At 42.5% G+C, this 24,434-nt stretch overlaps 1 protein-coding gene across 5 annotated transcripts in view; it reads left to right on the top strand.

Annotated features, from left to right (window-relative positions):
* The window catches only part of hhat (hedgehog acyltransferase), a 200,380-nt gene that overhangs the window by 140,219 nt on the left and 35,727 nt on the right, over positions 1 to 24,434 (top strand). Inside the window, exon 12 of one of the 5 annotated variants that reach the window (XM_080200571.1) lies at positions 23,212 to 23,708. The exons of the other annotated variants lie outside the window; for them this stretch is intronic. Within the exon in view, the coding sequence (XP_080056697.1) occupies positions 23,212 to 23,237 (26 nt within the window). The 3' untranslated portion in view covers positions 23,238 to 23,708. Of the gene's footprint in view, positions 1 to 23,211; positions 23,709 to 24,434 lie in introns of those variants that run through there. 5 annotated transcript variants of the gene reach the window in all.

Raw genomic sequence — 24,434 nt, 5'->3', positions numbered from 1 at the left:
AAATTCTGCTCAGAGGTACTATTGAGGCTGGAGCATTTTTGAGCCTCCCCTGTACCTACTTTGCACACTAATACAGAGCGAGGACTTACTCACCTTTGCAGATCTCAAGAGGTCATTTAGCCTCTTTCTGCATTGCCTCTATATATCAGGCATTGGCCCCTAGGCTGCAGACTTTCACTCGGGTTGGGTTATTGAGGGAGGTCTCACTTCCTGTCAGCAGGCAGCAGGACCTCTCACACCTGGTGGCTATGGCCTGGAGGAGAGCGCAGAGGGAGTTAACATCAAAACATGAGGCCATTCTGGACTTTCCTGCCTGCCTCATTCCCTGTCTTGACATCCATGGAGCAAAACAACATTTAAGCAGCTGCTCAATTTTCAGATCTTAACATTGTGTGGATGATCAGATTTCATGCCATCCGTGTATCCGGGCAAAACACTTAACTCGAAGCCTTTGCATAATTTGGCACATCTTTCGTACTAATAATACTTACCTCAAATAATGCCGTACTATCTTGCAGAAAACAAACACTTCATTCTGGCTTCACCCCTTTGAAAATCGCTGGGTCACCTTACACTGTCCCATGCCATGTGCCCCTTTAAATGAGTGGTCTTGAACTTCTGGGTCATGGCCAATGACTACGGCCAAAGGTCATCCTGCCCTACAACTCCGATTGAGCAGGTGAATGACAGTCCTGTGACGTTGCTGCCATTAATTGGGTTATTGCCATTTTCTATGGCGGGGGTGGGAGTCAGCAATTCACTCACTTCTTGTGCAAGTGCTGCCCACCAGAATGTGCTGTGTTATTCAGTCCCAAGTGTCGTCTGGAGTTGTTGATTTTATAAAATTTACTGTAAATGATGATGGACAGATAGGTATGTGATATTGAATGGAGGAATTGAAATGTACAACTTTGCAGAAGTCAACATCCAGTTGAAAAGCGAAAACAACAGAAAATGCTGGAAATGCTCTGCTGATCAGGAAGCCTCTGTCGATAGAAAAACACAATTAATGTTTCAGGTTTGTAATGTTTCGTCAGAACTGTACTCCTAAACTTTATAGGACTGTACACTCTCAATTGCATTGTTGCTTTAGTTTGATGTGTGGCAATGGGGTGTTTGTAACATCACTGTTTTACATTATAATATTGGAAATGTGCTTGCTGCTATATTGTTTACTGCACATCGAAAATTAGTATTGCCTCTTGGCTTTAATTATTCCGGGATGTAGAAATTAAATTTTGATTGCAGTTATTTTCCTGTGTACAGATTTAATGATGTTCATTAACAATGAAGAGGGCTGAAATCTGTCCCCATTGAAAACATTCCGTCCTGAGCACGATATATCAGCTGCAGTAAAAACCCTCAGCACTTTGAGGTGTCATTTCAACAACAGATTACTTTGCTGGCTAACTTTTCTAAATTGAGGTCAATCATCTGCATTTTTAGGAGAAACAAATAGGGCCCTTGTACATTATATACAGGCTGCCAAAGCAACTACCTTGTACTGCTTTGTCATCCTCTCCAGTGCCCTTATGTCTTTGTTCCTCAGTAAATCATCTGGGTGACAATGCAGAAAGCTAGAGATGTGTTCTTTTACGAATGCCATTTTTACGGTAAACTTGAGTATTGTTGTGAATTGTCATGCTGCAAATGTGAATGTTTTTGAACTGCAACCCACACCTAGCAGCAAGACCACTCTCCTTTTATATTCAAGCAGGCAGATTTTTATCTTGAGCATTTGACTGAAGAAATTATTAGTTGAATAATTAGTTGAATTTGTTTTCACAAACCATATTGTGTATTAAATTACTTCACGATATAACAGTAAACACTGGGGTGGCACAGGGGTAGCATGGTGGTACAGTGGTTAGCAATGCTGCCTCACAGCGCCGGGGACCCAAGTGCAATTCTGGCCTCGGGTCATTGTCTGCGTGGGTTTCTTCCAGGTGCTCCTGTTTCCTCCCATATTCCAAAAATATGCGGGTTAGGTTTATTGGCCATGTTAAATCGCCCCTTAGTGTTTGGAGGATTAACAGGGTAAATACATGAGGTTACAAGGATAGGTTTGTCATTGGTGCAGATGATTCAATGAAAAGAATGAAATTCTTGCAAATCTGTTAAACAACAGTAGCTACAATCATTTTGGTAGCAGTGAGTAGGTAATTTATACATGTCATTTTCCTATCAAAGCATTACCAATTCTAAGTATATACAACAGTTTTATCTGTCCTTTGTAAAAAGAGTTATCAATCAGAAGCCACATTTCCTAAAGTTTTGCATATGTTTTTATTTTTAAAGAAATATGCATCAAGGAAGTCCTGCTTTGTTTTACAATCTTTGATGATTTCAAATGAACATTTATTATTTAATCCGACTTTTAAAATTAAAATGTTTCAGTTAATCTTATGCTAATCGGGTGGTAATTCAACATTTTCACACAGATGAAAGTAAAACATTCAGTACTTATGAGATTTATTTGTCAAAATGTAGTGCACCATCCTGCATATAATGGAATTTTGCTTTTTGTTATGTTTTGTTTCCTCTGTGGCATTTTGCCACTCGCTGTGTAGTTTTTTGCAACTTTAGAAATTTTGGAAATATGAGAGTGGAAATCAATTGGACACTTTTTGGGAAGGTGGGAGTGCAAGATTCACCAGCAAAGGGCTTTAGCCGTCATTAGCACATGGGCGCCAACTTGTGATACCAATCAGGTAGCTCACTGGTTCTCAGACGTTGATTTGAGACTGGCTGCCTCCCTGGTTGTGGCCCTCATTTAGGAGTAAGATGGGGGAGGAATTTGGAAGGGAAGGATATGATCAAAAGGGATGAGGACAATTGGCAGTGAATAGGCAACTTGCAGCTGAAATTGTATCAGAGACGCCGACCCAGAATAGGTAGGATCTGTCTTTAATTCTCCTGACTACGGTCGCTCATGACCTGTTTGCTCAGTTGATTCATGGGATGAAGTAGTTATCTTCTGAGGAAAAGTTGAACAGGTTGGACCTATACTCATTGGAATTTAGAAGAATGAGAGGTGATGTTCTTGGGACATATAAGGATTCTGAGGGGGCTTGACAGAGTAGATGCTAAGAGGATGTTCCCCTTCCTAGGGAAATCTAAGAAGAAAAGTTTGAAAAGAAAGGGTTTCCCATTTAGGATGGAGATGAGGAGGAATTTCTTTTCTGTGGATTCTTTGGAATTCTGCTCCCTGGAGAGTATTGGAGAATATATTTAAGGTTGAGTTGGACAGATTTTTGATCAACAAGGATGTCAAGGATTAGGGGGACAGGTAGGAAAGTAGAGGTAAGGCTACCATCAGATCAATCATGATTTTTACTGAATGGCTCGATGGACAGAACGGCCTACTCCTGGCTGTTGTTTCTTATGATCTTATGTTATCAGAATCAATTGCAATTTTAACCTTGTGTTTGCCCAGTGAAGTCCTTGTGCTGGAAAAAAACGCCAGGGCCAAAAGAGACCCAAAGTTTTTCTGTAGTTTCCATGTGACCAAGAAAGCACATTTTCTGAACCCACCATTATAACTTTAGTTACCCTGCCCCCACATCCTGTCCACTTTGCCCAGTCTTCCTTCCCAACAACCACTATCATTTCAAACCCACTCCTCTCACCACCCATTTTACTGGGAATAGTTTTCTCGCTTTGCCAGCTTTAGTGAATGCTGCCTAAAATCCCGCTCACACCCACCAATTTTACACTGCAGTTCCTCCTGCAGAATGATTAATAAGGCCTTGCCATAAAAAAAAACAGCTTGCTCCCCCTGCTCTTGGATGGGTACGTTCTTGCCCAGGAGTTAAAATCACCCATAAGCCAGCATCATAAAAATTTTGGGCCCATTCTTAATGGTTTGCCTCTCAGATGAGGTGAAAGTCACCATCCTTAACATCAAGGTAGCATTTGACCAATGTGGTATCGAAGAGCCCTTGTAAAATTGAAGCCATTGGGAATGAGGGAGAAACTATCCACTTCCTGGAATCATACTTAGCATAAAAGAAGTTGTTGTGATTGTTGAAGGCCAATCAACTCAGCCCCTGGACATCACTGCAGACGTTCCTCAGGTTTGTGCCCTATGCCAATTATCTTTAACTGCTTCATCAATGACCTTCTCTCCATCATAAGGTCGAAGTGGGATTTTTGCTGATGATTGACAATGTTCAACATCATTCACAACTCGACATATATACCGGAGTTTACTGCCTTGCTTGTCTGAGGCGCATAAAATTCTGCTCGCAGCCAACGGAAAATGCTGTTCTGCGACCCTTGCCCACCCTGATTCTGGGGCAGGCGAGGCAGTAAAATTCTGGCCATAATGCTGTAGTGCGAGAACATTCAGGCTTGGGCCAATATGTGGCAAATAACATCACACCATACAAGTGCCAGGCAACGATCATTCTCAACAAGAGAGTCTGACACCTGTCTTTCATATTCAGCAGCATTACCATTGCTGAATCCCACATTGTTTGGGCCACTATTGACCAGGAACTGAACTGGAAGTCCCATGTAAAGATTGTGATCATAACAGCCAGTCATAGTTTGGGTGTTCTCTGCTGAGGTGGCTCACATCTTGACATTCTAACCTTTTTCACCGTGGACAAGTCACAAGTCAGGATTATGTTATAATCAATTTTCAATTCTTCCACCACCAAGGACATTGTGGTAGTATGTTTTACTGGGGAAGCAGACAACCCGCCTCAACCCCCACACTCTGGAAGGAAAGCCAGCTGGAAGCTGACATGCCCAGAAGAAATCTGTTCTGCAGCCATAACATGCTATGGGTGGGCTAGAGTGATTGAGAGTGGGACTTCCAGCCCTCAGTAGGAGAAGGCTGGCCTTGAGAGCTGCTGGCATCTCCACCAGTCCTGATAGTGTCCAAGCTCAGTATTGGTCACTGCTGGGACTAAGAGACAGATCAGGAAGAAGGTGGATGGCTGCCTTACTTCCTTTGTAGACCATAGAAACAGATTACCCACTCCAGTCCGCCTGTTGCTGCCTGTCCACACCAACTGTATTATGGTGTGTGCAATGTATTCTCCAGGTTAATAGACCTTTAATTATTTATTTACATATGGTGGATAGGCTGCTGATTTTGCCACCCACCCACCTGTGTATGAGTAGGGTTCAGCTGTGGGCGTGTGGGAAGGTGGTAAACTAGCCATCCAACCTATTTTACGTAATCCCCCATTGGAAATTAGCCGGTAGGATATGTAAAATCCAGGCCTGTGGTGCAGTATGAGAGCAATTGGTGATGGGCAATAAATGCCCATATCTCATGAACATATGGCCTGGTAAAATATCACCACATCGTACACTGTGGCAACTGCCGAAGGGGTAACCATCTCTCACCTGCTGCACCTCCAATATGTTGCTACCACTCTTCAGTTATTGCAGCCGTTTAACCCCCGTGACAAGTTGCCTTCTTCAAACCCCTCCTGCTGATTTATTCCAATGTTACACAGGAGTTTTGCTGCTGCCCCCGTCCAAAATGCTAACCTTGCCATTTCCAACAAAGTCAGTGACACATTTCAGTGGTGGACAGCTGCCTTCTGTTTGATATTACTGCAGTTAAATGTTACTACAAATTTTCAGGATTCCCACTGGATGACAAAAAGACAGATAACTAAGGGAATATTAAAAGTCTGAGGAAATTTAGCACCAAAAAGTACTTCTTCATTTTCACAGCATACTTACAGGCTAAGCAGTACAATATAATCTCACAACTGCTATATAGTTTTCTGATACTCATTATTGTAATGGAGAAAGAAACATCAATTACGCCTAAACCATTTCATGTTGAAGTCAAAACTCTTAGCAGTAACAAAAGTTAATTCTGTAATTTTTTTGTTATTCAATGGCCCGTGCAGTTTGTTTAATTTTAGTGATTATAGTTACCATTGCGGTGCAATATGTTCTTGATGTTTTCCTTCTGTCATTTGGATCCCTGGCCCTTAGAGGACTGGTATCACTTTGAGAACACTTGACAGAATCTTAAAAAAAAACTCCCTCGGTATTGCTCTGTGTGTATGGATGTCTGGGTATCTGATGCACTGTGCCACTATTTCGAACAGATGTTTGAAAGAAAAACAGTGATGGGCATCTGTGCTCATCTTCCCTTAAGTCAATATTAAGCCCAGTATTTGTTCAGAATTGAAGGTGCTTTCTTCATTCCCACATGATTTAGTTAACTGATCAAACTGATATATAGCAAGAAGAAAAAGTGCTGCGATTATCTTACTGCAACAGTTAGTCTCTACTTACGTTTTTACAAGATAGCATGAACTTGTAGCTTATGAATGTATGCACTTAAAATGAGGTTTTTCCTATTATTAGAAATCCTGACTCAGTCAACACTGACTCAAACTTGATAGCAGGTTAATAAGTTGGTTGATTTTAACAGTCTGATTTCTGTCAGATAGGTGGAGATTAATATCCCCCCTAATCTTACTTTGCCAAGCTCTTCATGTGCAGTGGGAAACATTTTCATCAAAATATTTCCATCACTTACCATCTGAGCTGTGGGAGATTGCAGATAACCTTGCAGCTCCTGAGCAGCTCGGGCCCTGGAAGGCCAGGCTTCAGACTCCACACCATTTCAGTATTGGTTGATAGGCAACATCATTATGAAATGATACTAATGGGAGGATGAATGCTGCCGTCCTGAAAGAGGGAGCAGGTTCATGCTCAATGGAGCTGCTGTCACTCCTCCAGGGCACCCCCTAGCAATTTTGGTAATCCTATTGGAGAGCATATTACTGGGCTGCTGTGGCACACTGCAAGACCCTTCACATATAGACATGAGGCAGCAATCTGACCTTGCATGACAGAAATCTGAGCTTCCACTACAGCACCCCAACATTGAATGGTTCTGTTGTGCTGCAGTAGAAACCAAGACATCAACCATTATACATTCCATCATAGTTGGAACCACAATTGCGTTAATCGAATCAGCCACTAATTCACAGCTGGAAGGATGGACTGCAAGCTCTGCAAAAAACACGATGGAAAGTTGGTGCCAGATTCCTCCATGCCCTTTGATGTTGCGTGATGAATTTTTGGCAGGACGGTGTACCGAGTATTTCATTGTGCAAATCCATCTGCCACCTTCTGTAGGTGGCCCCATTGAAGTGCACACCTGCGGCCTCTATAAGAGAACTGGGTGTGATCTTGCCTCCTATCCTGACTGCAGACTACTTTTCTCCGATGTCTCATATGCTGATCTTCCTTCCGTGTTACCCAGTAAATTACACGTAGTGTCAATATCTAAGCTGGTGACTGTGCGTGTGAAATTGAATGGTGGTATTCCTTTTTCATCACTGTGTGCTTGCTCTTTCATCTGTTGCTCTTCCACTATGACTAGTTAAGGTGAGACCTGTTGTTTGCCCTGTTTCCCTCGCTGCAACGTTATCAGCTTGCACTTTCTGCAATCTGCCACACAAAAAACTTTAAACATCTAAATATGCAAGGACAAGTGTGACAAACAGCAGATGCTGTTAAATTCAATCCCACAGCAAACCATGGCCCAATATTAACACACTGATGAATGTCACTTTTTCTTCTGATATACATTTAAGTAACATGAAATCACAAAAAAAATCCAGAAATGTCTTTTATTACTGTGCCAGCTTACTGAGGCTGCCAGCAGGATTACAGCCAAGGATAAAGAAACTAACCAGTCCTTCATAGGAGCCTTCCCTCCATTATTATTTATTGCAGTGGAGGTGAATAACCCTTAGCTGACTTTCTCTTCACTAACCTAAGAGGCAAAGACCAATTGTGGCACCATTTCTGGCGCCCTGGCTGAGATCAATTAACAGCACGAAGAAAAGAAGGTTAAATATGAGACACACCTAATTTGTATGGATCAGTTACCCACCGCTGTAACCAGTAAAGTCATTAGAGAAACCTTTCTGCACAATGGAGTACAGAATATGCATAACTGTAAATATGATGTGGAGATGTCGGCGTTGGACTGGGGTAAACGCAGTAAGAAGTCTGACTTCTAACTGTAGATATGCATTTCTCTTGCATCCATCTATACTTGATCTTTTTTCATGTGAAAGTCCATTGGTTGAGTGTGGTTTAAATTCATCCTGCACTGTTCTGCAGCTACTAAATAAATCACAAAAGCATTTCACTATTATAATTTAAATGATTTATTCTGCAAGTTTTATTTTACAGTGATTAGTCACTGGAAGATTGCCAATTGTTTCATTTTTTTTATAGACTCACTTTCTTTACAGGAAATTGATTTAAATTTTGATGATAGACTTTAGTGATTAATTAAGAATTCCCTAATGAATGACCTTTTTACTTACGAGCTGCGGCATTCTTGCATGGCACGAGAATACTTGCTCATCACAGAAACACTTTATAGCAGTTGTCCTGTGGAATAAGAGAGAATCAGAGTCAGTGGTTGTGCTAATAGTCTGATAGCTTTACTGTCTTAGCTTGCATTATTCACCCAACTGTATCTTAAACTCTGGTCCACTTCACATGCTTCCTTCAGCTCAGAGGATCAGCTATTCCTTTTAGCCTTAAAGTTTAAGGCTGTAACTGCGAGTAGTATTTCCAAAAGAAGCAATATTTCATTGTTAGAATGTGCCGAGAAAATTTCTCCTATCTGATGACCCAGCTGACAGCTCACTGTAGTTCTTGCATGTGGAGTCAACAAATTGTAGTGTGTGACAGTCCTGGCATTGATACTCATCCTGTCTGAGTTTCCATGGGACCACATCTGCCACTGCACTAATGGCCTTTGCTACCGCTTCCTATTTTAGAGCAACATCAATATCTGTAATTTCTGCTCTGTTAGTCAAAATTTTTGTCTTACGTAAAATCTATTGTATTGAAATTGGTGTCAGAATATGAGTGGATCAGAGGATCCTTTTGTGGATTTTAAGTCTTCTTGCAGAAGGTTCTATGTAAAGATCACTCTTCTGCAACTCTTCAAAGACTGATTTGGTAAAGATTCTGACAGACTTCCATTCCACTGTCATTTTGCATAGCACTGAAATGTTGTTACCACGGTAACAATTGCAGCTTTTCAAAGTTGCTACCATCATTCTACTCCCTTTCCATTCTTTTTAAGACTATGTTCTAAGGGTGCACAGATAGTAAGTCCAGCAGATTTCAAAAGACGATTTCACAGCTGTGAATCCACATATGCTGAGATCCATATCTCGTTCTGACCATTGTGAGGAGGTGCTATAGGATTCTGTATTGAAAATTAGGACCAGTTTCTTGTGTGGCCATGGTTAAATGCTCTGTTTTTGTTTTGTCTTTACCTTCCATTGGGTGCTATAAAGCAGAATTGGTGAAACATACATGCTGTTTTTTGGTCTGTCCTCTTGCTAGGAATGGTGTGTGATTGCAGAGTGATCTTAACAAGCGAAGAGTAAGAAAATAAAGTCTGTTTTTTTTCACAGAATAGCTAATGGTTCGATCTTTTATGGATGAGCAGTGTGAAAATTACAACACTTAAACAGGCCAACTGGTCCACCCAGTCCGTGATGGTATTTAGTGTGCGAAATCTAGTGGCCCTGTTCGCTGCAGTGCAAATCCTGTTATGGCCACTAGTTCTCACACAAAAGCCAAAATGGGATTTGCTGCAACAAGATCTCCTCTGCCAGTGACATGATCAGGTTTGCGCCCGTACCGGTTAGGTGCATTGGCCATGCTAGATTCTCCCTGAGTATACTCAAATAGGTGCTGGAGTGTGCTGCATTCAGCTGCGTTAAGTACTCCACTTCTGCCTCACAGCACCAGGAACCTGGGTTCCCGGCTTGAGTCACTGTCTGTGCAGAGTCTGCACATTCTCCCTGTGTCTGTGTGGGTTTCCTTCGGGTGCTTCCGTTTTCTCCTGTAGTCCAAAAGACGTGCCGGTTAGGTGCATTGGCCATGCTAAATTCTCCCTGCGTCTACTCAAATAGGCATCGGAGTGTGCTGCATTCAGCTGCATTAAATACTCCACCTCCACCGCTCACAGTAGCATGAAGTCACGCCGATGCGAATCACTACTGGTTTTTGAAAATGAAAACCAGTCACGATGACCATGCTGGGTGCCAATGTGCTTGGTCACCTTGGGATTTGAGGGCCGAAGTTGGGCATTGCCTCGACATCCTGGCAGTAGCCCTTGGAGTGCCAGGAGCGTTCTGGCAGTGAAAGAGAACCCTCCTCAAATGCCGGGTCAATTATGTGTGTTTGGAGGGAGGGAAGAGTGCCGATGACAGCAGTGGGGGAAGCAACGGCTGTGAAGGGGGAGAGTCCCCTCCCCCCAATATGTCCATGGTGGGGGTTGCCCTGATGCTTGTGTAGGGTGGTCGACCTTACTCATGGGGGGTTAGGGGAACTTATTTTAAATGCAGATTGGGGCGCCCTCTGAAGGTGGAGCCCTGAGTTAGTATTTTATGACCTCGCTCAGGCGAGGCTCTCAAAATCCTGCCTGAGGCCAATGGCAAATCTGTTCTGAGAGCCGCACCTGCTCCAATTCTGGGACGGGTGAGGCAATAAAATTCTGGCTCTGGTCTCTGAAGGCAGCCTTACTTCCCTTGTAGGCCCTGCCAGGCCAGAGTGACTGCATTAACTATGCCCTCCAAATCTTCTGTGCACTAAGTGCCAGAAAATCTGGTCATAACACTCAGCTGTGTCTCTGGTGAGAAACACATTAGCTTTCATTCAAATCCTCCCTATGTAAGTAAATATTTTTCTCATTCACCTACCCTGTTCCTTTATTTCTTAATCATGTTTATTCATCCGTCTATCTAATTTAATCTTGGATGTTGACTTAGTTTATGCCTCAATAGTACTGTAAAACAGTGTTAGAAGCATGTATTACCTTCGGTTTTAAGTCTCTTCATTTTAATTTTCCATCATTGACTATTATTCTTGACTGTTGAAGAACTGGAACGAGTCTGCTTCTATCTTCTCAATCCATCCATTCATGATTTAGAACTTTTCCGTCGTATTGCCTCGTAATCTGCATTGTATTAACAAAATAAATTGTTGCAGTTCCTTTCAGAAGGCAATTGTCACACCTTATCAAAACCCTGTAGTTTCCTTTGGTTTTCTAAACAATTAAATGCACCTCTTATTTTGATATTAGCTACAAATTTTGATGTCATCATGTCCAAGACTGTGTCCAAATTATTGATATGGATGCCAAACAGTAGTAGTCCCAGAGCTGACCCTTACGGAACAGCACCCAAACACTTGAAAAGCTGCCCTTAACTCCTTCTGCAATTTTCTAAGTTATTTCTATCTCAATTGCTCCTCTCCTTCTAAATCCAGACTTCTTCTCTAATAATCTCCCATGAGGTACTATGTCAAAGGCTTTCCTAAAATCACTACATCCATAACATTCACCCATTTAGCACGCTTGTTCCTTTTCAAGTAAGATGTTCCCTTTTGAAACCTGTGCTGGCTGCTTTTAAGTACATTTCTTTTCTTCCGGAACTGTGGTCAATTTTAGTTGGCTTTTATTGTCAGTGTAACAATGAGGCTAATGGCAGTCACTGCTATTTGTGCACAAATGGTACAGCAAATTCAGGAGCAAAGCAGATGTGTGGTTAAATATTAAAATGTTGCTGTCTGAGTTGTCCCGTTAGCTTCACAAAAATGGCTTTTGTTGTTTTGTCTCAACCTTGAAAAGCATTGAATGTTGTGAAGTTGTACGTGCACAGTAGATACAAATTAAACTCGCCATCAAAAGTTAAATCTTGTCATTACAGTAGTGGTAGTTGTAAATTACTGGCAATCAACCTGAACTTCTTGGAAAATAATAAATTTGAGTGTGGAACTACATGTCTTAAGGATATTTTTTAAAAATCACTTTATTTCATTTTTCTCCTCAGCTCTTTTTTTCTCTCTCTTAATCCAATATTTTTTACCTGTTTTTTCCTCCGTATCTGTACAGGTTCCTATTTGTTATGAATATCTCATAGTTATTTTGACCCATGAATTATAAAAGAACAGACTTACTCATTCAAAAGACCGTTGTGCTTAATTTGGTTAGTTTGTTTGTACCCATGATTACAAATGTAACATGAGCACAGATTTGCAATGGTTGCAGCAAAACTAAATTGGTTACTGAAAATAATTGCAGATTTAACAGGTTGAACAAAACAAAAACAATCCCAGAAGATAAACACTTCACCAATATCTAGCTCAGGTATGCTATCACCTAAAGCCCCCAGCTGATTGCTGCCCTGACCAATCCCCGGTACAGAGTGCAGCCCCCCCACACTTCCCCTGTCATGCCTCCTCCCCTCCTGTCGTGGGCCTGCTCCGTTCTGGCCCCACCTGTTTTCTTACACCCTGCCCCCTTGGCATTGCCCAGTGCCTGGTGGGCAGTGCCAGGCTGACACTGTCCAAGGGGCACTGCCCACCTCTGCCCCGACCACCCAGGAGGCCACATTGACCCCCAGTTTTACTGGTGAGGCCACCATGTCAGATCTCTGTTGGTGGGCACCATATGTGATCCTCGCCACCGAGGACCTCCACTGGCGAGATCGTTAAGGTGAGTGAGCCTGAATGATTGCGTCCTGGGCTCACTGATAATTTTGAAATGATCTAATAAATATTTAAACCATTGTCTTGGCAGAACAGAGCCAATAATATTGCGAGAGGCAAGATACTAGGCTGGTTAATTGGCGGGATGAGCTGGTAAGATTGCCCCCATAATGCTTCTCACTGGTCTTCTGTAATCTCTGTTGTTTTCCTCAATAGCATGTCTTTTCTGTCTCTCAGCATGCTGACACTTATTTTAGAAAAAACTGCACAGAAGTTGAATGTCATTCATTGCCCTATATTTGTTTATAAGGTTAAGCAAAAAGCAAAAGGAGGTGGGGTGATATTGTTAGTTAAGAATGAAATCAGTGCAATAATGAGAGAGAATACTGGCTCAGAAGATCTAGGTGTAGAATCAGATGGAAGGAGCCAAGAAACAACATTAGTTGAAGTTGTCTATAGGCCCCCAAACAGTCATGGTAAGGGGATGGTATTAGACAGGAAATTCAAGATGCATGTACCAAGGGTGCTACAATAATCATGGGTGACCTTAATCGACATAAAGATTGGGCAAAACAAATTAGTAACAATACTAATGACAGATGAATTCCTGGAGTGTGTCCAGACCAATAAGTTGAGGAACAAACTAGTAAACTTGCTGCCCTTGATTTGGTATTATGCAGTGAGAAGGGTTTAATTAATAATCTTGTTATACGGGTTCTTTAGGGAACAGTGACTGTATATGATAGCATTTTTCATTAGAATGGAAAGTGAAAAAGTTCAATCTGAAACTTGGTTCCAATTCTAAACAAAAAAATTAAGAAGGTATGAGCATGAGTTGGCTAAGATCGATTGGAAATCTTCATTAAAAGGCATGATGCTGGATAGGCAATGGCTTATATTTAATGAATGATGGAAGCCCACAAATACCACAGTTTTGACTTTTAATCTCCAACTTTTCACTTTCAGATGTCCTTTCTTATAACAAAAATAACACATTGGTCCCCTTGAATCATATTTATCTCATATTCTGTCTTTTTTGCTAAAGAATTTCAATTTTTTATTTCTGCTATCTTGATTACTGTAACTGGTATTTTGTTGATTATCAGATCTCTTATCTCTCCGGTTTATCTATGGATTTGCAAACAATAACCTGCTACTAGTCACATGCTTGTAAAACAATTTGTAGGCACCAGCCATTATTGAAGATGCTGTCATCCGTGAAACATTATGGTCTTGCAGGTTGAACCTTAATCCTAAAGGGACTCTTTTTACATTCTTCCATTAGCATTACTTCTCTAAGGCTTTCAAAATCTCGCTCAATCTTCATAGCCTTATACTATCTACAAAATATAATTTCCTTCTTCTCAAGCAAGGTCCACAAAGTCTGATTCACTTCTCACTCTGCAGCATTCACTGAGAATTCCCAGAACATAACTTTCAGCAGTAAAGCCTACTCTGCTGATTTCTTCTTCCAGATTCATGAGAGCAAATCTCCTGTTATTCTTAAATCTCTGCAGATGCTTGCTTTCTCAACATGGTGAAAACAACCTTTTCACTCTGCAGACTGCAGTAATTGCTGATCTGTCTCGCTCTGATGTTTTCTTTCTCTCTCTCTGTTACTGTTCAAAGTCAATCAGAAAATCAGTAACAACAAGAACATCTGCTTTGGCCTTTGTTTTCAGGTGTTAAAATAGGCCTGTGCATTTCAATAGCACACAACCTTGGCCTCCTGCCTCCATGTAAACAAACCACACAGGCTTGTTTTTGAGCCAAACTCATAGCAGATCACACAACTCCCTCTTTATTACTCCACTTTATCTTCAATTAAAGTGTGGTTCAAAACATAATCATCTTCGAAAACCTTGCATTTGGAACAACAAGGCAGGCAACCTTACAACACTTGTTGTGGCTCAGCCTTGTTCATCCTTCAAGGTAAAGATAGCCAAGTTCCTTATCTGGGGGATTTACTAGGATTCTGGAGGGGTACTTAAGTGACTACTAAAACTGATCTGCACCGAGCTAGAATGGGCAGGAGTGCCTTTCTCTTGCTGTCACCCTAGAAGCTATCCTATAAACCCTCACTATCTGTTAACCCATTTGCTGCATCCATGATTTCTCTTCCCTCAAATTTCCCCCATTCTCTGCAATCACCCATCTGCAATCACAGTGTATTCTCCTGATCTCTCCTCCCCCAGCTATCACCTTTACCCCCTCATCCCCCTACAAACTGTATTCCACCCCCATGATTACACATTTTGCAACATCCCATCCCATGATCATCCTTCCCCCAAATACACCAGATCTATTTGCTCTTCTGCTGCCAGTTTTTTGGGATGCAACATCATAGGCAAAATGTGGGGAAAGTGGGAACAATCGTTTCCACATCATTGTAAGATTTCGATTCAATTCCTCCTCTTCTTTAGGAAAGTTCAAATATCCTAGGATAACATTGAATGATGTGGAGATGCCGGCATTGGACTGGGGTAAACACCATAAGAAGTCTTACAACACCAGGTTAAAGTCCAACAGGTTTACTTGGTAGCAAAAGCCACTAGCTTTCGGAGTGCTGTTCCTTCATCAGGTGAGTGGGATTTCAGTTCACAAACAGGGCATATAAAGACACAAACTCAATTTACAAAATAATGGGTGGAATGCGAGTTTTTCCAGGTAATCAAGTCTTAAAGGTACAGTCAATGTAAGCGGAGAGAGGGTTAAGCACAGGTTAAAGCGAGGACAGTTAGTGAGATTTTGCAAGCCCAGACAATTCATGGGGGTTACAGATAGTGTGTCATGAACCCAAGATCCCTGTTAAGGCGGCCCTCGTGTGCAGAACTTGGCTATCAGTCTCTGCTCAGCAACTCTGCTTTGTCATGTGCCGTGAAGGCCACCTTGGAGAACACTTACCCGAAGCTCAGAGGCTGAATGTCCGTGACCGCTGAAGTGTTCCCCAACAGGAAGAGAACATTCTTGCCTGATGATTGTCGCATCTCTTTAACCTGTGCTTAACCCTTTCACCACTCACATTGACTGTACCTTTAAGACTTGATTACCTGTAAAGACTAGCATTCCATCCATTATTTTGTAAATTGAGTTTGTATCTTTATATGCCCTGTTTGTGAACTGAAATCCCACTTAACTGATGAAGGAGCAACGCTCTGAAAGCTAGTGGCTTTTGCTACCAAATAAATCTGTTGGACTTTAACCTAGTGTTGTAAGACTTCTTACTAACGTTGAATGGGCAGAGACCTGATGTTATAGGTCAGCACTTTCAATTCTCCCTCATTGTATCAGGGACCTGAATGTTTCCTGGGGCAACAAGTAGAAATTTCACATCTTGTTGACTATAATGATCTCACTGCAGAATTAACTTTATTAAAGTCACCCTAAAGCCAACCAAACAAAGTGAGTTTGTATATGCAAGCCAACCATTTCCCTGCCTATTGAGATTAGTAGTCGATTTTAAATGTTTGATTTAGCTATTTTTATTAGATTGTGTTGTAACTGATAACTAACTGTATGAATATTGCTGGAAAAAAAATCACACTGCCAAAGCTTTTCATCTTGCACTCATCGTGACAGGTTGCAAGAATGCAGTAATAAAGGAAACAAAATTTGTACTGCATGAGAAGTGAGTGCTGATTGGTTGGCAAGTAGACTCTGGTAGAGGCATTGTCATGGAGAATTCATCAGGGCACAGTTAACTGCCAAACTTTTGTTCAAATACAAACTAGGCAGGTCGACTCTGAGTCGTCAAGGCATTAAATTTTAAAGTTTATTTATTTATTAGTCACAAGTAGGCTTACATTCACATTGTAATGAAGTTATTGTGAAAATCCCCTAGTTGCCACACTACAGCACCTGATTGGATACAATGAGGGAGAATTTAGCATGGCCAATTCACCTAATCTGCACATCTTTCGGACTGTGGGAGGAAACCCACGCAGACATGAAGAACATGCAAACTCCATCAGACAGTGACCCAAACCGGGAATTGAACCCAGGTCCCTGGAGCTATGAGGCAGCAGTGCTAACCACTGCGCCACCATGCCACATTATCATGGAGAATGAACCAAGGAATGGCTGTCCCCGAAGCATTTGTTTAATTGAAAAAGGTGCAATGCACGGACATACTCCTTCTGTCTGCAAAAGACAAGGCCCTATGTATAAATATATGTAGCTTCTAGCATGCAGGAGTGAGCCACACTGCAAGTTTGAATGATAACCTTAAATTGTTTTTCAGTGTAATTCTTAGCGCAGTCAGGATTATATGTTGGCAAATGTTATCCAATTGTGGAATCACATCTAATGTTCGATATTATGTTTTGAGTTTTGTAGGTACGAGCATGAAAAATTAGTTTTCCCATTCCTAGCTGTATGATGAGGTGAGATTTGTATCTGGCAAGATAGAGATACACCATCTGTCTTATCTTTATTGTAAATCTGTCTTCTCTAATCTGAACCACAGAACTGTCTGGAATCAGAAATTACTACGATTTTTGCTGCTCAATACTTGGGGTTCTGGCATGAGGCAAAGAATAATGGAGGGATGTAACTATTTGGTAGAGGATGTCGTTGGGCAGAAAAAAGCTACTGAGTAAAATGGATTTGAGAACATATCTGCCTATACGTAGTAGTTCATTCATTCTATTAATGTTTGACGCATCCATCGCAGATATGTTAAAGCTCTTGGAAATGAGATGTGCCAAGCAGATCAAGTGTCAGTGGAGGAACACCCAAGGAGACAGTGATCATTGTATTGTAAGGTTTAGGGTGATGATAGAAAAAGGAAATGGGCAATCCAGAGTACAAATAATTAATTGGGGGATAGCTGACTTCAACGGGGCAAGAACAGAGCTGGCCTGGAATGAAAGGTTGGTGGGAAAAATGTAGCTGAACAATGGGTAACCTTCAAAATGGAAACTGTCTGGACATAATCAAGGTTGAGTCCCTTAAAAAGGAAAGGTCCCTGGATGAAAAAGGAGATAGAAATTTAGAAAAGGAAAAAAGATATGGGAGCGATTCTCCCAAAAGTGCTGAAATGGCAAGAAAACTGCTTTAAGTTCCAACTTTTTGTTAGTTCAGCTTCTCACCTGAAGCTCTGCAGAGGTCCAATCATGAATCTCATTAAAAACCCAAGGGGTGGGGCCTATTCCCATCGGAATCTGACAGTTCAGGAACTCTGCACATGAGCAGTGGTCCCGATCTGTCAGACTCCCCAGTCGCTGGCCAGCCCAAGACCCCCACAGTGTTGCCTTTCCAGCACCCCCCACAGCCCGATCGCGACTCCCACAGCAATTCTTGGGTCAGCCCTGACCCCCCGCCCCCCCACCCCCACCCCCACCCCAGCTGCTCAAAGAACAAAAACAGCCCGGGAAACAGGCCCTGCGGCCCAACGAGCCCGCGCCGCCATCCTAACACCGCCAGTCCCCCCCTCCACCCATGATCCTCAGCCAATGTTTTATGGCCATCCACATTGAGGGAAACTAATTTAGGGACAATTTATTACTGCCAATCAGCCTAATAGCACATCTTTGGGGTGTGAGAGGAAACCAGAGCACCTGGAGAAAACCCACGCAAGCACGGGGAGAATGCACAAACTCCCACAGACACTGGCCCAAATCCATGTGTCTGCACAGCAATCAGTTATAGTCACTGAGCTGTTGTCTTGCCCAGTATCTGGTCCAGTTTAAGAGCACACTAATGACATGAAGCACTAGGCCAATCTCGAACAACCAAGAGCAGCCCAAGTACGACACATCGCGTGCATGCACCTCGTTGGACACAAGGCGGACCGTCTTAAAACCTGTGAATGAAAAAGAGAAAAAAAACATTATTATTGTACCATATCCATTTACCTTAGCAGGGACTCCCAATGCTAATGACCCTTATTTATAACAATCTCCTATATCCGCCCATCCCCAACCCACTCATGTGCCTGTCTAAGTTACTCTTAAACAACTCTAGCGTGTTTGCCTCCACCACCTTACTTGGCAGAACATTCCATACCCCCACTACCCTCTGTGTGAAAAACCTCCCTCTAATATCTGTGTTATACCTCTCCCCCCTCACCTTAAGCCCATGGCTCCTTGTCCTGTGTGTCTCTATCATAGGAAATAGCTTACCTCTGTTTACTCTATCTATACCCTTCATAATCTTTTATACCTCTATTAGATCCCCCCTCAGTCGCCGTCTTTCAAGGGAAAAGAGCCCCAATTTATTCAATCTTTCCTCATACCGCAGTCCCTCCATACCAGGCAACATCCTGGTAAACCTCCTCTGCACTCTCTCCAGGGTCTCCACGTCCTTCCGGTAGTGACATAGAACGTTACAGCCTAGTACAGGGCCTTCGGCCCTCGATGTTGCGCCGACCAGTGGAACCAATCCAATGACCCTCTAACCTAAACTATTCCAATGTTATCCATATGCCTATCCACTGACCATTTGAACGCCCTTAAAGTTGGCGAGTCCACAACTGCTGCAGGCAGGGCATTCCACGACCTTACTACCCTCTGAGTAAAGAACCTACCTCTGACATCTGACCTATAATTACCACCCCTTAATTTAAAGCTATGTCCCCTTGTGTTAGCCATCACCATCCGAGGTAAAAGGCTCTCACTGTCCACCCTATCCAATCCTTTGATCATCTTGTATGCCTCAATCAGGTCACCTCGTAACCTTCTTCTCTCCAATGAAAATAAAAATAACCTCAAGTCCCTCAGCCTTTCCTCATAAGAGGAAGGCGACCAGAACTGGACGCAGTACTCTAAATGCGGCCTAACCAACGTTTTGTACAGCTGCAACATTAGACTCTAGCTCTTATATTCTATACCCCTTCCTATAAAGGCTAACATACCATAGGCTTTCTTCACCACACTCTCCACTTGCACTGCCGCCTTCAAAGACTTGTGCACTTGCACCCCCAGGTCTCGCTGCAATTCTATACTCCTTATGGGCTTACCCTTTATCATATAACTCCCCCCTACATTATTCCAGCCAAAATGCATCACCTCACATTTATCCGGATTAAACTCCATTTGCCAAGTATCTGCCCAATATACCAGCCTATCAATATCCTGTTGTATTGCCAGACACTGCTCCTCACTGCCCACCAATCCAGCCATCTTGGTGTCATCAGCAAATTTGCTGATCACACCACCTACTCCCTCTTCCAAATCATTTATATACACTACAAAGAGAAGAGATCCCAGTACTGAGCCCTGCGGCACACCACTAGTGACAGACCTCCAGCTAGAAAAGGACCCCTCCACTACTACTCTCTGATTCCTCTTTGCAAGCCAGTTTTCTACCCATCTAGATACCTGGCCACATATCCCATGAGCTTTAATCTTCTCTACCAACCTGCCATGAGGGACATCCGGAGCACCCTGATGCACAGCCCACCCCCCACAGCATTGTAGATTCTCCCCCATCCCCCTCGCCTCCCCCACCCCACCCCAGCCTGCCCCAATCACTGCCTTCCCTCCATCCCACACCGATCCTATCTACAGAGTAGCAGTGGGATTCCCCACCCCCACCAATCACCACCAAGCCTTGTCCACAATAAGCCCTAGGCATGGGCACTTTGCCCCTTGAGCAGTGCCCGGGGGCACCACCCCACCTTCATTCTGGCAGAGTATCCTGCTAGTTCCCCAAACATGGGGAGCTAGTCTGAACCCCACTGGAATGAAGTACTCCTGATGGGATGGGAGGTTCAGAAAGGTCCTGATAATGAATAATAAACATATTTAAACCATATTAGAAAAAGACTTAAATTAATTACCTGTCTTCCTGCCGATTTCCAGTGTAGCCTGACTGGCGACTGTTCGCTGGCTCTGGGAGATGTGCATGCATTCCCGGCGCACAGGCAAATCCCGTTTCAAGGCCCACAGTGCACATCTCCCACCACGACCTGACACAAAAGAAACGGCCTCTGTTTCTGACAGGTGTGAGGTGGAAAAAAACAGTTGGAAACCAAGAGGAATACAGAAAGTTCAGAGAGGAGGTGAAGCGGGATTATGAGGAAAGGCTGGCTCAGAGGGGAGTGTGAAATAGAATGTGGTAAAGGAAGGAGGGCTGATTAGGGAGCTAAAGGGGAATTTGCACATGGAGGCTAGGAACATGGCTGAGGTATTAAATGAATACTTTGTATCTGTCTTTACCAAGGAGGTAGATGCTACCCAGGACGTGGTGACAGAGGAAACTCTGTCCCTCGAATTGATAAGGAGGATATGTTGAATAGACTGTAATGAAAGTTGGTAAGGCAAGGATCAGATGAGATACATCTGAGGATATTGAAAGAAGTGGGAATGGAAATTATAGGGTCAGTAGTCATAATCTTCCAGTCTTCTCTGGACTTAGGGGAGGTGCCAGAAGATTGGAAAATTGCAAATGTTACTTCCTTGGTCAAGAAAGGCTGTAAGGATAGCCCCAGCAATTATAGTAGTTTCACATCAATGGTGGGCAAGCTTCTAGAAACAATTATTCGGCATAGAATTCACAGTCCCATGCAAAAACGTGGGTTGATTACAAAGAGCCAGCATGGATTTTGAAAGGGAAAATCATATTTAACTAACTTGTTGGAGGTTTTTGAGGAGCTAACAGAAAGGGTTGATGAAGGTACTGATGTTGATGTGGTGTACATGGACTTTCAGAAGGCATTCTGTAAGTGCCACACAACAGATCTGTGAAAAAAGTTGTAAATAACTTTGGAATAAAAGGGACAGCAGCAATGTGGATACAAAAGTGGCTGAATAATAGGAGACAGAAAGTAATGGTTCCTGGATATTATTGAGGTTGGAGGAAAGTTTGTAATGGTGTTTCCCAGGGGTCTGTACTGGGATCCTTGCTTCTCCTGATACATATTAATGACCAAGAACTTGGTGTGCAGATATACAGTTTCAAAGTTTGTTGATGACATAAAACTTGGAAGTATTGTAAACTCTGAAGAAGACAGTATTGAATTTAAAAAGGACATATAGACAAGTTGGTGGAGTGGGGAGATAGATGGCAAATGAAGTTCAATGTGGAGAACTGTGAGGCGATTCATTTTGGTAGGAAGAACATGGAATAAAACAAAGGGCAAAATTCTTAATGGGTACAGGAGCAGAGAGACCTGAATGTATGTGTGCTTGAAGGTGATGATTGAAGGTGGAGAGAGCAATTGATAAAGTGTGTAATGTTCTGGGCTTTATTAATTGGGCCATAGAGTACAAGAGCAAGGAGGTTATGCTAAACTTATACAATACACTATTTTGACCTCAGCTGGAGTATTGTGTACAGTTCTGGGCGCACACTTTAGGAAGGATCTGAATACATTGGAGAAAGTGCAGAAGAGGTTACACGAATGGTTCCAGGGGTGAGAAACTTCAGTTATGAGGATAGATTGGAGAGGATCTGACTGCTCTCCTAGGAGAGAAGAAGGCTAGGAGGAGATTTGGTTGTGATGTTCAAAATTGTGATGGGGCTGGACACAGTAGATAAGGAGAAACTGTTCCCACTCATAAAAGGATCAAGATTTAATAGGATTTGCAAAAGTGATGTGAGAAAAACTTTTTCACGTCAGTGTTTAGGGTCTGAATGCATTGCTTGGAAGTGTGGTAGAGTCAGGTTCAATCGAGGCATTCAAGAGGGCATTAGATGATTGCTTGAATAGAAACAATATGGAGGGGTACGGGGAAAAGGCAGGGGAATGGCACTAAGTCATTGATGCTCATTTGGAGAGCCCGTGCAGACACAATGGGCCAAATGGTCCCCTTCTGCACTGTAATAAAGCTGTGATTCTTTATCAGTTAATGTTGCATTCAGTAACTTGTTCTGACAGGTCTACAAATTAAATCAGCCAGTTTTAATATGAAATGCTGTCAAAAGTATTGAAGATCCAAGTATGCAAGCAGCGTGACCAGACTGGAAACCAGATTAATAAATGCTTGTTGATGCCAATATGGATGGCATCAAATTGTGCATTTTTGGAGATGTAATTAACCCTTTCAGCTTACATCCACGTCCTCTGTTTTATAATGCAACTAAAATGCATATTGTGCATTTGGTGTTGTAGCAGAAGGTAGAGAGTAGGGACAATAAATAAAGAGGAACTGTAAGATAGTAGGGAGAATGAGGAAATGGAAATTAGAATAGGGTAAGAGCAAATAACAACGGCACAGGCTAAGGGAGGAGGACACAGGCCTTAGGTTAATTCAGACTTTCACAAATTTAACCTCCCCTTCAACCTTCCAACCTTACATACTGTCTGCCTTGTCCCATGGGGGGAGTTCTCCCATCCTACCCACCATGGGAATCGAAGCGGGCAGGGGGCAGACCATGCAAAGTTCCAGTGACCTCAGGCGTGATTCTCCAGTTTTGGGACGAGTACAGGAGAATCCCACCCTATGTCTTTGTAATCTCCTTCAGCCTTTCAATCTTCTTACCTCTCCAGAACAAACTCCGCATTCCTCCAAATCTGGTCTCTCGTGCTTCAGGCCATTTCCTTCCATCTACTATTGACAGTACCTTCTGTAACTTCAGTCAACTAAACCCTACACTTTTTAGAGTTCCCTCTCTGCTCTCAACCTTCCTGTCTTTCAGGATCCTCCTTAAAACTACCTGTTTGACTAGGTCACTGTCCTCATGTTTCCTTTATGTATTTGTATTTGATTACTGTACAAATTATGTAACTCTGTTCTCTGTATTAAGGGTTTTATACAGATGCAAGTTGTTGAAAAAGAGATGAGAAACGTGGTGTAAAGGAGAACTGCAACATCAGGAATAAGGATCAAGTGGCCAAGGTGGAATGGAAAAAAGAAAGAATTTACATTACATAGCGCCTTTTATGACCTCTGTGTCCCAAAACGCTTCACTGCCAATTATGTAGTTTTGAAGTGTGCCAGTGTTGTATTGTAGGGTAATGTGACAGCCATTTTATACACACGGTCCCACAAACTGCAATCAGATAATGAGCAGATAATAACTATTGTGTGATGTTGGTTGAGAGATACATGTTGACTGGGGAAAAAGTGTACAAACAGATAATAGTCAGTAACAAACGGCTGGATCCTACAGTGGACTTTAGTTCTCAATGGGTTTCAAAGTCCACGTTTGCAGGTAGAGACCAGCAGCACAATCTTACTGCAGACAGCCCATCTGATAAGCAGTCGAGACTTTGGGATAGAGGGGAAAGAACTCCACCTGCCTATTCACTGACAAGGCAGCAGCTTTTTATCCCTTTGGCCTTGTCATAAGAACATAAGAAATAGGAGCAGGAGTAGGCCATCTAGCCCTTCGAGCCTGCCCCGCCATTCAATAAGATCATGGCTGGAGCCATTGGTCCCTTGTCCCATCACCGTTGGATCAGGGTACAGCAGGAGACCACTCTAATGTGAGTAAAATATTGGCACCAGCTCAGAATGATCCTAAGTAGGGCCTTAATCGTACTAATGGGCTGCCGGCCTCCATGGAACAGTTAGCCATTCTGGTTCTCAGCCTGGCTTTGGGACAGTCCCCTGAAGACAGGAATATATTGGGGAGTCATCATGACGCAGCTCTCCCCATTTTACTTGAGCTCATCTCCAACCTTGTTTAAACAGGGCCAGAAAAATCCATCACAGATTTTGTCACAGAACTTGTCGCTGACCAGTTCGTGATTTGTTCCACTTGGAATTGCAATAAAAATGTCAATTAGAGTGTTTAGTGTAATTCTTGTGGCTTTTGTTTGATTGCAATTTGTTTTTTTTTGTTGCCCATCGTTGAGGGATTGTAGGAATGTTGCAAATTAGTGTTTGGACATTTCTTGCTATTTTGTCCAGACATTTTTTCAAAATAATACTTTATTTGAAATCATAAGCAAAGTAAGTCAAAGTCAGCTAGGTGTTCTTCCTGTTACACAGTTGCTATTTATTCCTACTCAGTGCAGCCAACTC

Source organism: Carcharhinus amblyrhynchos, chromosome 12 (assembly GCF_965287045.1).
Source record: "Carcharhinus amblyrhynchos chromosome 12, sCarAmb.v2.hapA, whole genome shotgun sequence".
NCBI lineage: Eukaryota > Metazoa > Chordata > Chondrichthyes > Carcharhiniformes > Carcharhinidae > Carcharhinus > Carcharhinus amblyrhynchos.
The sequence above is the reverse complement of the archived record's forward strand: the minus strand, read 5'-3'. Positions and strand labels throughout refer to the sequence as shown.